General features: G+C 46.2%; 1 protein-coding gene across 4 annotated transcripts in view; it reads left to right on the top strand.

The window, feature by feature from the left end:
• The window catches only part of Dpp10 (Dipeptidyl peptidase 10), a 299,169-nt gene that overhangs the window by 267,729 nt on the left and 17,195 nt on the right, over window positions 1-14,245 (top strand). For all 4 annotated transcript variants that reach the window (XM_077409541.1, XM_077409543.1, XM_077409542.1 and 1 more), the window contains one exon: window positions 10,210-10,370. In XM_077409541.1, coding sequence (XP_077265667.1) covers window positions 10,210-10,370 — 161 coding nt within the window. The remainder of the gene's footprint in view (window positions 1-10,209; window positions 10,371-14,245) is intronic.

The raw sequence follows: 14,245 nt of genomic DNA on the forward strand, positions 1-14,245 counted from the left end.
ACGTTCTTCTTAAACTACGCGATAGCCGCCCCAAGTCGGGAAAACTTGTTACGTTGCGACGATCCTCCGTACGAGGTGACGGCGAGGAGCCCTACGAGGAGACATCACATCGGTGAGGTTGCCCGCAGTAATTAATATCGAGATGTAAAGCCACGACGCCGCCCTCCGGTGCACGCTCTCGTCCGGAAAAACGTTGTAACATCGCGACGCGTACGGTCCCTTGAGGCCGCGTATTGAATGGCGATCGACAGCGAGAGCGAAGGGCCTCGGGATGGTATCGTGGCCGCGGAATTGAGATAAAGACGCGATTGCGAGCCTCTGGAGATTGTGATAGATTTGTGGCGAAATCCGTTACTGCGAGTCCGTTTCGTGCACTGCCGCGCTCGCGATTGTGTCTCGTGCCTCCCGTATTCCCGGCGTATCAAATTACCAAACATCGCTCTTGTGGAATTTCGCATGCGTCGGCACGTCCGTCGTGTTAATCGGCCGCTTGTGAGGAGCTAATTGCCTTAGAAAATCGTGCGTGTTAGGGTAGTCATGTTCGGATGCGTTTTTCGGTGACTGCGTGTGAGACGTAGTGCTAGCGGGAGAGCGTTATTCGCGTGAGTTACTCCGTTCTCGCAATGGGCGCCGTGCCGTCGGGATTGCGTGTGATTATTACTCGCGGTAGTTCCACTTCGTTTTCCTGGCGTTCGTTCCGGAATTCCGCGCTATTTCAAATATCTCGGTGTATTATTCTGCGCAGTACGCAAATTACCAAAGACCGAGTAGAGTATTTCCCAGAATGACTTGCGTTAGGCTTAAGATAATTGGCGACGGAATTCTCGCGCGACTCCCGGCGTTGAGTTCACGCGATCCGAGCGTGAGGTATCGTCCTTTCGCGATCTGTCCTGCGAGATCTTATTTTCTATCTCCGTGATTATTTGGTGTTTACCGTCAATGTTCTATATTACTTGTAAGTTTCGCCATACTGTATCTCTCGAAGATAATCGCAGCGCCTTATGCGCGTTATTATACGATAACACAGTACTTCGTTTATTCTGGTGTCCGCGCTATCATTATTCCTCTTTGTTTCATTTCTGACGCTCGCGCGACTGATTATATGATTTGCCTGACCGACCGAAGCCGAATCGGTCTTTATTGTTTCACGCGCAAATTCCTACCGAATAAATGTTATTCTGATTTATTAATTGCTTGAGTTCGGAACCTTATTTATGGCGTGTCACCCCGCCGAATATCGCGCCGCCCTTCATCACCCCCGCCCCAGCCCTTAGGTCGAGCTAGCCGATTCCTCGCACATCCGCACGTCTCGATTTGCGTCGCGTGTTGGCTTTCTTTCGCGATTTCGCGGACGCGCGTTGACGCGTCTGGCGCCCAACGGTAAATTCGTTTCGCGAAGTGTCGGAGGTGCGAGGGAATCGTCGGAGAGGCCCGTCATCCCGCTCTCCTTACTTCTTTTGATCCGGCACACGTCCCGGAGCGGTCCGGGAGTGAAAAAGTCGTGACAAAAATTGGCGCCCAACGTGGGGCAGCCGAAAGATCGCCGAAAGGCACGTAAAGGGCTTGCGATAACGCTACGATAATTTCGTGCGGGTGACAAGATTCTCGCGGATTCCTTATTGATTTTTTTTGTGTTCTGTTGAAATAAATAAATGATCCTATCCTTTTGTTGATATGAATTATTATTGACGCTATATTATATGCTATATTATCTGTGTTTAACTTTTTTCTTTCAGTTTAATGGGAAATATTATTTCGATGATTATTTGAATAACCGTGTTCGTGTGGGGTAATCGGTTATTTCGTGATACTATTCGATACGGCGTAGCGCTTTGGAATTCGGTGTTTACGTTCAGCGAGCTGTCGCGTCTGAAAAACTATTTGCTTATCTCGCGTTACCTTCGCATTCCATTCGCGAGTGTGAGTGTTCGCGTATTATTATTCTCTTTTGAGAATACGGTAGCCTTCCGTAGATTTCGCGCGGAATAGAGACTTTCACATTCCTTCGTGTGTCTTGTTGATCCTATATTAGTGTTCGCGTACTATTATTCTCTTTCCGGAATACCGTGGTGCTCCGTCGGTTCGCGCAGAAATTGGATTCCCCTATTTAATAATCAATTTCGAATAGACAAGATGGATCCAATCGAGCTCACCGACGAGTGGATTATCCACGCTTCGCGCGAAGAACGAATCGCCGAGTTGAGTCGACGCGAGCTACCTATCGAAGGATCCGACCCCGAGCTGACACTTCGTTTTTGCGTTTGTTGACGGCCACACGTCGAGAATCGAGCCGCGGGGCCGACGTCGGCTTAAATCGCGCGATGAACCTTGAGTTAAATCAGACGACGGGGACCGAAGCGATCCCCCCGGTCCATACCGAATATCTCGGTGCCCCGGTAGAAATCGTTCGCCCAGATAGTCCGTCCGCTACGATGGGTGCACGAGCGCATCTTGATCACTCCGACGTTTTACGAAGTTACACGCACAGGGCCTCGCACGATCCAAACGGTAACTCCGCGACGACCATGTATAATATCATGCGGAAATGGGATCTAAAGTTTACAGGCGCGCGCGGAGAGGATGCCGAAACGTTTCTGTTGCGTATCGAAGAGGGCCGCGAATTGATTCCCGTTGCGGACGAAGACATTTTGCGGTGCCTTCCGTTTTTTTCATCGGGCATTGCGCTTTATTGGTTTCGTGGAAAGAGGGAACGCCTAACGACATGGGCCGCGTTTAAAACCGCGTGGCGTACACGTTTTGGGGACCCGGATTTCCAGTTCGCCCTTCGCGATGAGATAATGCGACGGACGCAGGGGGAACACAAGGCCGTGCCGGATTACCTGACGTGTCTAAATACGCTTTTCGATCGGTTATCGCCGCCGTGGAGTAAGGGGGAAAAAGTCGGCTACGCATACCGACACATGCTTCCCCGTCTACAAACCCAGATACCTCGGGATTCGGTTCCAGATATGGACGCGCTCGAACGATGGGCCGTCCAGGCGGAGGCTAGCAGCCGCGCCGCCCAGAACTATCGCGCTCCCCCCACGCCGGAACGCTCTCTCTTCCCGGATCTAGCATACCGAGCGCCCAGAGGCGCAAACTGCACTGCGGGAGGAAATCAACGCGATATGGTGGCCGGTCTTGGCGTATCCCCCGCGAATCCGAGTGAAACTGGGGCGGCCGCGCAATATGAAAAGCCGGTTAAGGCCCGCAGACCAAAGGCAGATAACCCGGCCGCGACTACCGTTGCCACAACCGGCGCGTCGATCAGTTCCTCGGCTTCCGCGAGTGTGAACCTCCCCGCCACGTGCTGGAATTGCGACCAGACGGGGTACTTCTCGCGCGACTGCAGAGCTCCGACGAGGAGACATTGTTATCGTTGCGGGAAGGTCGGATTCACTACCCGTACCTGTCCGACGTGCTCGGGAAACGATTAGAGGAGTCGTGAAAGTGGGGCCACCCGACTCCTAACCCCTTAGCCCCTAACGATTTGTTACTGACAAGAGATCGCGATGCCTCGTATAGCACCTTTGATGAAAGGGTGGGCTCGGTCTCTCTCCATTTTCTACGCGTACAAATTGCCGGAAATGAGACAAGAGCGTTGGTAGATTCCGGGTCTAGCCGTACGTTTGCGGGTCCGGAGGTCACCGCGTTGTTCAAACAGCTCGGTTTCCCCGTTTATACGGCGAGCGGACAACGCGTGACTACCGCGACTAACCAGACTACGAGAGTGAGGGCAAAGGTAGAGGTCCCAATATGCGTTCAGGGTAAGATCCGAAATATCAGAGTCGGTTTGTTACCACATTTAGCGTCCCCGTGTATATTAGGGGTAGATTTTTTGAAGGCGTTTGGAATAATCGTGGATTTTGTGGGCGATACGAGGAATTTTAGAAAAGATTCCTTGCGGCAATATCAGTTTGAGATGGGTGCTTTGAGTTCTCTCGCAAGCGTGCGCGTAACGTTAGCCGAAGGAGATGCCATAAATCTCGAACCGGACTTAGCGGAAAAGGGGGGGAAGGCGCGAAAACCGAAAGCGTTGCCCCTCGTTTGTTGCGGATTGAGTGAATTAACGCCGGACCAAGAGAAGCGTCTACAAAAATTTTTAGCGTCTAAAGCTACGGTCAATTCGGAAGAGCTCGAAGCCACCACGTTAACCGAACACCATATCGAGGTCGGAGATCACCCTCCTATTCGGCAACGATGTTATCCCGTGTCGCCGAAAATCAAAGAAGCCATTTATGAGGAAGTAGACCGCCTACTGAAAGCCGGTATAATCGAGCCGTCGCAGAGCGAGTGGTCGACCCCCGTCGTCATGATTAAAAAACCTAACGGGGCATATCGTTTCTGCTTAAATTTCCGAAAAGTGAATGATGTTTCGAAAAAGGACGCGTACCCGTTACCGTACATGAACGGGATCCTCGATAGATTAAGGAAAGCTCGGTACATTTCGACCATTGACTTAAGCCAAGCCTACTTTCAGATTCCGCTGTCTCAAAAGAGCCAAGAAATCACGGCTTTCGCGGTGCCGGGAAAGGGCCTGTTTCATTTTAAACGGATGCCGTTCGGTTTAACGGGGGCCCCTGCGACTTTCCAGAGGTTGTTGGATCGCTTAATCGGACCAGAGATGGATCCGTACGCGTTCGCGTATCTAGACGATATCGTGGTGGCTACCGAAACGTTCGAGGAACATCTCGAGTGGTTGGAGCGCGTTTTCGAGCGTATTCGCGAAACGGGCTTGACGATCAATCCCGAGAAGAGTAAGTTCTGCCGCTCGCAAGTGAAGTATCTCAGATTTTTTGTGCAGCGCGAGGGTCTAAAGGTCGATCCCGATAAGACAGTCGCGATCAGGGAATATCCCGCGCCGCGTAACCTCCGGCAATTGCGTCGATTTATTGGTATTTCGTCGTGGTACCGCCGTTTTATCCCGCAGTGCGCTACTTACTTAGAGCCATTAACGTGACTGCTTAAAAAAAGTCAGCCGTGGGGGTGGGGCGAAGAACAACAAGCCGCGTTCGAGACTATTAAAGGGTGTCTCACTTTCCCACCCACCTTATCGTGTCCCGACTTCAGCATTCCGTTTGAGCTGCAAACAGACGCCAGTTCCGTCAGCTTGGGCGCAGTACTCACTCAGAAAATAGACGGGGTCGAACACGTAATAGCTTTCGCGAGTAGAGCTTTGTCTGACGCGGAAAGAAAATACTCAACCACCGAGCAAGAATGCCTCGCGGTCATATGGGCGATTAGAAAGCTTAGGCCCTACCTCGAGGGCTTACCGATTTACCGTCGTAACGGACCATAGCAGCCTCCGGTGGCTGCATAATTTAAAGAATCCGACGGGACGGTTAGCGAGGTGAGCTCTCGAGTTGCTTGAATACGACTACCGAATCGAGCACAGGAAAGGTGCGATGCACTATGTGCCGGACGCACTCTCGCAAATTTACGAGCCAGATGACGACTTGTGCGCGGTCGCCGGGGTTGAGAACGACTGGTACGCGAAAAGATTTAATGAGGTTCTCGAGCACCCGCAAAAATTTCCAGGATGGAAAAAAGAGGGGGATCGGTTATATTTTCGTAGACCTCATCCCGTAATTAACGAAACCGTAGAGGACCTCGACCAATGGAAGTTTGTTGTACCAAGGGACTCTCGCGATGAAATTATTCGCGCCAACCATGAGCCACCTCAGGCCGGACACTTAGGTGTTGAGAAAACTTATTGCCGTGTCGCGACGAGGTATTATTAGCCGCGGATGTTCAACGATATCGCCCGGTACGTGCGCCGGTGCAACACGTGCCAGCGAGCAAAAGTAGAACAGGATGTTCCCGCGGGATTAATGGGCCAACGGTTGATCGAAGCTCCGTGGACGGTTGTCGCCGCCGACATTATGGGGCCGTTTCCGCCCAGTAAGTCGGGACACGCGTACCTTCTCGTGATGCAGGACTTGTTCACCAAATGGATTGAGTGTTGTCCGCTACGTAAAGCGACCAGTAAGAATATCCGAGAGGCTTTCGAAAACCTCGTTATTTTTCGTTGGGGAGCCTCACGCGCCTTATTAACCGATAATAGCACGGAATTTCTAAACCGAGAATTACTGGCGTTAACGACACAGTACGGAATTCAGCATACGACGGTACCGCCCTATCATCCCCAGGCGAACTCCGTCAAACGAGTTAATCGCGTACTCAAAACGATGATTACGGCCTTCTTGGGTCAAGACCACCGCGAGTGGGACCATTAACGAATTTCGTTTTGCTTATAATTCCGCGCACCATACTTCTCTTCAAGCGACCTCGGCGTTTCTGAATTTCGGGAGGGAACCACAACCTGTTAATCTGTTTCGCGAACGAGCAGACGCTGCGGTCGAGGTAGAGAACTCCGACCCCGCTATTTGGAGGGAGACGATGGAACGAATCCACCAGTTGCGAGCCTGGAGTGTCGAAAACTTGGAGACCGCGCGAATGAAACAATCTCGGTATTATAATTTGCGTAGACGAGACCGTCGGTTTGCCGTAGGCGACCGAGTGTTGAAGCAACAGCACGTCTTATCGTCCGCCGCTCAACACGTGTCTGCAAAGTTAGCGACCAAATTTCATGGTCCTTTCACCGTACTAAGAATTCTGTCGCCGGTAGTATACGAACTTGCCGATTCATTAGGTAATTCAATCGGAAAAATCCACGTTAAGGATTTAAAACCATATTATGATTAGACTTTCCGCCCACTTGATTCTTCCTTTCCTTTTCTTCTTTTCTCGTCATTCTCGTACTGAGGAGAACTTTTTGTATGGTCGATCTTTTATTTTTGTACGAACGCCTTTATCTAGGCGAATAAAGTGGTTAAAGAATCAAAGGGGCGCAATAGAACCCTAATCTCTTCCGAACCCTCCGGCTATTCGCTCATTTACGGGTCATAAGGAATCCCGCCGTTAACCCCGTCACCTTTACTCGGTAGTACCGCGTTGGTCCGACCCTACGTACTAAAGCCACGATAAGGCATAAAACCGCGCTCCCGCTATGCAGTCGACACGCCATCTTACGTTGGTGTCGCGTTAGGACCGCTCGTCGAAAACGACGTAGCAAAACTTAGCCGAGTACTGCAGGCGTACTCGGCCCCCAAAAGGGAGTTAGCCTCCCGTTTAAAAGGACGTTAGGTAGAGTTAAGTAAGCGGCCGACAGCAAGCGCGAGGCGTTCGCCGTCGTAGGCAATCGTAGGAAAGTCCGACTTGTATCGCGACGATAAATCCGAAAGGGAAAGCCGGGGCGGTAGATGACGGCCCCGAGTACGAGTTCCAAGGTCTGACAAAGCGTGGGGATGGGACAGAATTTCGTAAACTAAAAGTAGTTTTTAATTTATAAAATTTTTTTTGTGTGTTATGACGTCTTATTTTGTATTTGTTCCACTGTGCCGAGGCCTGAGCTGGAGATCTCGATCGCGAAGCGCTCTTACGCTCACCCCGGAGGGCGAGTGGCTGAGCGGGACAACCGCACCCGGTATGTTTCCTCTTAGGGTGGGTGTTGTGACGTTGCGGCCCGCCGCTTCGTGGCAGCGCCCCGCCGCCGTCACAAGGCGCGGAAATGTGCGCCCAGGGACGAGACGGAGAGGCGACGACGAGACCTCCAGAGGCCAAAAAGTCGATATCGTTTCCGCGTTTTGACTACTCTTTTATTTTCATGTGTAATTATAATGCGCGCGGCGCCTCACCCACACCACGGCGAATCTTTGAGGGAGTACCGATAACGAAAGGGGTCCGGAAGGACCAAAGACCGAGGAGGGGTGGCGAGAGCGGAAACTACAGGGATCACGGGCTGCGAGAGCAACGCGGCAGACGTGCGGCGAAGGGGGCAGCGATAGACAAAGCCGCCGATAGCGGGGCCCCAGGTACCGGGGAAAACCCAGCCTCAGCACTCTGCCTCCACGGAATACCGGCCCGCGGTGTAACTGATGACCGCCCCGAGGGCAACCGGAGGCACACCGACCAGAACAAAGTCCAGTCCGCTGCCCAGGGACAAATTGAAGAAGTCGCTACGCCGCCGAGGGACCGTTGCGCGCCCTCGAAGGATCCACCTTACGACGATCCTGCGTTAGAATATCGCGCAAGCTTGCAAGCTCGCTCTCGATTGGTTGGCACGCCCCTACGGAAAGGGGTGCCGCATCAATTCCGTTATCGAGCAAATCTAGCGAGACACTCTCTGGTCGTCTGTCGGCAAGTCCGAACGTTCTTCTTAAACTACGCGATAGCCGCCCCGAGTCGGGAAAATTTGTTACGTTGCGACGATTTTCCGTACGAGGTGACGGCGAGGAGCCCTACGAAGAGACATCACATCGGTGAGGATGCCCGCAGTAATTAATATCGAGATGTAAAGCCACGACGCCGCTCTCCAGTGCACGCTCTCGTCCGGAAAAACGTTGTAACATCGCGACGCGTACTGTTCCTTGAGGCCGCGTATCGAATGGCGATCGACAGCGAGAGCGAAGGGCCTCGGGATGGTATCGTGGCCGCGGAATTGAGATAAAGACGCGATTGCGAGCCTCTGGAGATCGCGATAGATTCATGGCGAAGTCCGTTACTGCGAGTCCGTTTTGGGTACTGTCCGCGCTCGCGATTGTGTCTCGTGCCTTCCGTATTCCCGGCGTATCACATTACCAAACATCGCTCTTGTGGAATTTCGCATGCGTCGGCACGTCAATCGCGTTAATCGGCCGCTTGTGAGGAGCTAATTGCCTTAGAAAATCGTGCGTGTTAGGGTAGTCATGTTCGGATGCGTTTTTCGGTGACTGCGTGTGAGACGTAGTGCTAGCGGGAGAGCGTTATTCGCGTGAGTTACTCCGTTCTCGCAATAGGCTCCGTGCCGTCGGGATTGCGTGTGATTATTACTCACGGTAGTTCCACTTAGTTTTCCTGGCGTTCGTTCCGGAATTCCGCGCTATTTCAAGTATCTCGGTGTATTATTCTACGCAGTACGCAAATCACCGAAGACCGAGTAGAGTATTTCCCCGAATGACTTGTGTTAGGCTTAAGATAATTGGCGACAGAATTCTCGCGCGACTCCCGGCGTTGAGTTCACGCAATCCGAGCGTGAGGTATTGTCCTTTCGCGATTTGTCCTGCGAGATCTTATTTTCTATTTCCGTGATTATTTCGTGTTTACCGTCAATGTTCTATATTACTTGTAAGTTTCGTCATACTGTATCTCTTGGAGATAATCGCAGCGCCTTCTGCGCGTTACTATACGATAACGCAGTACTTCGTTTATTCTGGTGTCCGCGCTATCATTATTTCTTTTTGTTTCATTTCTGACGCTCGCGCGACTGATTATATGATTTGCCTGACCGACCGAAGCCGAATCGGTCTTTATTGTTTCACGCGCAAATTCTTACCGAATAAATGTTATTTTGATTTATTAATTGCTTGAGTTCGGAACCTTATTTATGGCGTGTCACCCCGCCAAATATCGCGCCGCCCTTCATCACCCCCGCCCCAGCCCTTAGGTCGAGCTAGCCGATTCCTCGCACATCCGCACGTCTTGCTTTGCGTCTCGTGTTGGTTTTCTTTCGCGATTTCGCGGACGCGCGTTGACGCGTCTGGCGCCCAACGGTAAATTCGTTTCGCGAAATGTCGGAGGTGCGAGGGAATCGTTGGAGAGGCCCGTCATCCCGCTCCCTTTACTCCTTTTGATCCGGCACACGTCCCGGAGCGGTCCGGGAGTGGAAAAGTCGTGACAATGTATATATATAGACATATATGTATACAGAAACTAATATAAGGCTGTCAAAGACCTAAGCTTGGATCGCATGGCTTTTGATTCTAATTGTTTGTATATCGTTACGATCCTATTTTCTCTTATTATTATTTATTATATTTAATTGTAACTATTGATAAAATAATCTAATATTTGTAATTAACAAAAAATAATATGTGTATTAACCTAATTGTCGTTTTATACAAACAATTTGATTAGAAAAAACGTGAAATTTTTAATAAAATTCTCGTAAAAGATTTGAACATATTTGATTCAAATCTACTTGGAAGTATATTTGTTTTCCGAAGTACGCACGAAGGGTTCGAATCCATTTCGTTCAGATTCAAATCTGTTTAAAAGTACTTTTATTTTTTCAAAGTAATTATAAAGAGTTCAAAACTACGTCAATAGATTCAATTATAAAATGCTTATTATAAGATGCTTAAAAAAAATCCATTGATTATAATTGTCCAGATACTTACGGGACTCACTACATTTCGTGGATAAACGAAGAGTCGCCGTATGGGGATGGAGCTACGGCGGTTTCGTCGCTGCTCTCGTTTTGGCTCATCCGGAACAAAAGGTGTTTCAGTGCGGCATAAGCGTCGCGCCTATTGTCTCCTGGAAACTTTACGGTACTGTTCGCTAGATTATTGTATTCTTGAAAATATAGTCGAATCTTCTCCTTAACCACCTTATTCTTATCATTTCTTGTAAAGAAATTTCAATAATATTGACATGGATTAAGCTTCAAAAATATTCTAAACACTGGAAGTAGCAAAAACATATTTGCAGCTATTAATTCTTTAATATTTTTATAGAACATATATGCGCGCGCACGCACACACACACGCTCTCTCTCCCTCCCTCCCTCCTTCCTTTTCTCCCTCTTTCTCTGTTCTCTCCCCTCCCACTCGCCCTCCTTGCCTTTTACAATATTACCTAGTTAATTAAATGTCATTTTAAAACAAATTACTTGTTAAAATTTGTATGATTTCTTTTTCTTTCAGTAATCTAAAAGGCTACTTTCTTTAATATACTAAAGTAATCTAAAAACTCCTTTTTTTTATCTAGATCCATCTTTTACGTATTACTGAATAAATTTTTATAAATAAAAAATGTGGCAGATTATATAAAATTGATAATGCAGGCATAACAACGCTTCCGAGTACGTGGTCTTTCGCCGCGCGTGTATTGGCGCGAGACACTACCATGTTTCTTTAATAAATTCAAAAATCCAACCTAAGTGGTAGTTCTATTTCTCCTTCACAAAATTATGTTACCTAACTCAACTCAAGTGACATGTATTTAAAAAAAAAGTGAAATCTTTAAATTAAATTGCGCCAATTTCTTGCAAAGAGAATATGTATATTACTTTGAAAAATAATTGGTTATATGCAACTACTTTTTTAAAAAAAATTGCACATTGTTTCCTCATAGTTTTTAAGTGTGCAAATAGAAACTTGCACATTGCTTCCTTATAATTTTTAAGTGTACAAATTATAAATTTGAACATTACTTTCTCACAATTTTCAAGTATGCAAATTATAAATTTGCACGTTGTTTAATCAACATTTTATTTCGCTCATAAAGCTTCCTCTATACGGAAACCTTTTTTTATGTATAATTATTAGTAGATATTTATTAATTTGGTTTCCTCATAGAGGAAACTTTATGAGCGAAATAAAATGTTGATTAAACAACGTGCAAATTTATAATTTGCATACTTGAAAATTGAAAATAATGAGAAAGTAATGTTCAAATTTATAATTTGTACACTTAAAAATTATAAGGAAGCAATGTGCAAGTTTCTACTTGCACACTTTTTTATTGTGATAATTTTTATTGCGATTAATATTTGTTATACTATTACAATAATATTTTATTTTTATATTTTAAAATAATTTTTTAAATATATAAAAATTGCTTTTATTAATAAAATTAGGAAATAATAAATTTCCTTAATTAGCTTAATTGTCTGGATTTTCTCAATATTTGAGATATTGGTATATTTTTAATTGTTCGAAAGCACGCGGTAGCGCAAGATAGCGCGAGGTAGAAGACGACCACAAAAAAAACAGCAAGAAATACAATACAATAAAACAGAGTCTATTTAGTATATACAACTATTTACAGGATTGTTTAGAGTCGTGAGTGATAGCGCGCACTGAATCTCACAGCAAGCATGGCGACTAGCGGGTGCGAAATCGAAAGCGAATTGCAAGTCGAATTAAGCGGTTTGTACGAGCGGTGCTTCTATGAGAGTGAACTTCAACAAAGAGAGAGCCCTTGGTACAGTGGCAAACCTTTTATTTATTCCGAGTCGAGACTCTCTCCGGGCTAATAACCAATAGTTTTAAATAACGAAGGTTGTTTAAGGACTCAAGTGCGTGATTGGTCGCCACAAGCCGCGCAAGGATATACGCGCCTGGCATGCGCGGAGCTCGGATATCGAGAGAGTGATTGATTATCGGCAGCTCACGTCATCGCACCTACGTCACAATTGTCGGTCGGCGATCCGAAGAGATCGTTGCCTGTTTGCGAGCACAATGTTTACAGCATGGATCTTTTGCTTGGTTGCCGTGACTTTGTTATTGATAATGAATGTTAGAGAATTTTCCAGAATGCGAATACCGAAACATCCATGCTATAACTTGGCACAGGATACGTTTTTAAAGCGAAATATTTAAACGAATATTTTATAGAAAGCGTGCTTGCGCTGACAGGCAACCGAAAGCGATTTTCGTGATACGGAATATCACGATTTCAAACATTAATTCTATTATATTCTTCAGTCTTTTCTACCCCTATTTCATATATAATACTTTAAAATTTGGTTGATTAGACCAAACTTTACAAGGCTTGTATGTATATATGGATTCTCCGAGATTTCAAACGTCTGTAACTCAAGAACTGATTAACCAAATCTTAAAAAATTATATATGAAATAAGGGTAGAAAAGACTGAAGAATATAATAAAATTAGAAATAGATCGATATCTCAAATATTGAGAAAGCTACAGCGTAAAACACACCTTTCTAAAAAATAAAAATTCCCTAAAAACCCATACTAGTTGACAGATTTTAATAAAATTAGAGGAGAACATACTTTTTATGATACTCTATTTGTTTTGATTTTTATTTGTTTTGATTTCTTGACATTTTGGAACATTCTAAACCTATTTCTATCAAAATTTTGAAAAAAAATTTTTTTACTATTACAAAGCTTTTTCTATAAGGAAGCAATAAAACCCAAGTGGTATCTTTGTGTTTCTATTCAATAAGGGTCTTTCTACTATTCCAACCCAAGTGGTAATAGCTTCTTAATTCTCCTTAACAAATTTTTAATATTACAATTAAAAAATCATTTTAATCACAAAGTATTAAAGAAGTAACAGTAGAAGATAAAAAAATATTTAATTAAAATAAAATAAATAAATTTTTCCTGTAAAAAAATTTGGTGCTGCTTTTTTACTCCTGTCGCATTCTTCCCTAAATTATGTTTATTGTTTTTTTATTCAATCAAAATTCTTAGTACTAATGAATAAATAAAGTAATCGCTCGTATGTGTCAAAATACAATAGAAATAAAAGCCAACAATCGAGCATAACAAAGGATGTCAAATCAATAGTTCATTTAATAATATATACATATGACGGGGGACGTTTCGAACACACAGTGTCTTCTTCAGCCGATAAATACGAATAATTACATGGAGTCGCGCAATAAGCAAAGTATCAAGTAATCAAAAAAATAATAAATAAAGAGGTAAAACAGTCGAAGACGTCCAAGGATTTTTCTCGATGGTAAATGACAAAGCCATCCGGAGTCACATCTTACATGAGAGCATTCGACTAAAATGTAACATTGTGAGTAGGAGATGTTTTGACAGTTCTGTCCCGGGAACTCCGAGGGGGGAGCAAAGGGGAAAAGGGGGGAGGGGGCGGAGCGGGGAGGACTCGAGGGCGAGGGGGAGCGAGAGGGGCGATTCGTTGGTGAAGGGGGAACGTGTGTTGAGACATGTTTATTAAATATTATTAAACATATCTCTCGTATTGACAAGGGGTACCGCCGAGGGGGGGGGGGTAGGTGTTCGCGTTCTACGCCAAGGGTGGTCCGCGGGGGGGGGGGCGTCACTTTATCGGCGCGAAGGTACTACAAAGGCGCCGTTCGGCTGCTGGAATTTTATCGGCAAATATAAACAAAACAGCAAGTTAGACACTTGACTCTGCAATGATCTCACCTTTCTAGAACATGCGAGCCGCCATTCGATTACGGCGTCTCACTACAAAAGCAAACGTCGATGGTCCGACGACGGTTTAAAGATAAAATAGCCGAGGTAAACAAATGATAAAATTTGTCACCGATGACGATTTAACCGTTGCGGAGTCTTCTTCATGTTTTTTCTAGGAAGAGTCGTTGTCTCTCTCGCTCCCATCCCCCAGTTTGCGTTATCTTTTTTTCGCGCGCGGTCTCTCTCTCGCTTCTACATTATTAATTTTTAGGTAAAA

The sequence above is a fragment of the Temnothorax americanus genome, unplaced genomic scaffold (assembly GCF_048541705.1).
Source record: "Temnothorax americanus isolate GAGA-0224 unplaced genomic scaffold, ASM4854170v1 Scaffold26, whole genome shotgun sequence".
NCBI lineage: Eukaryota > Metazoa > Arthropoda > Insecta > Hymenoptera > Formicidae > Temnothorax > Temnothorax americanus.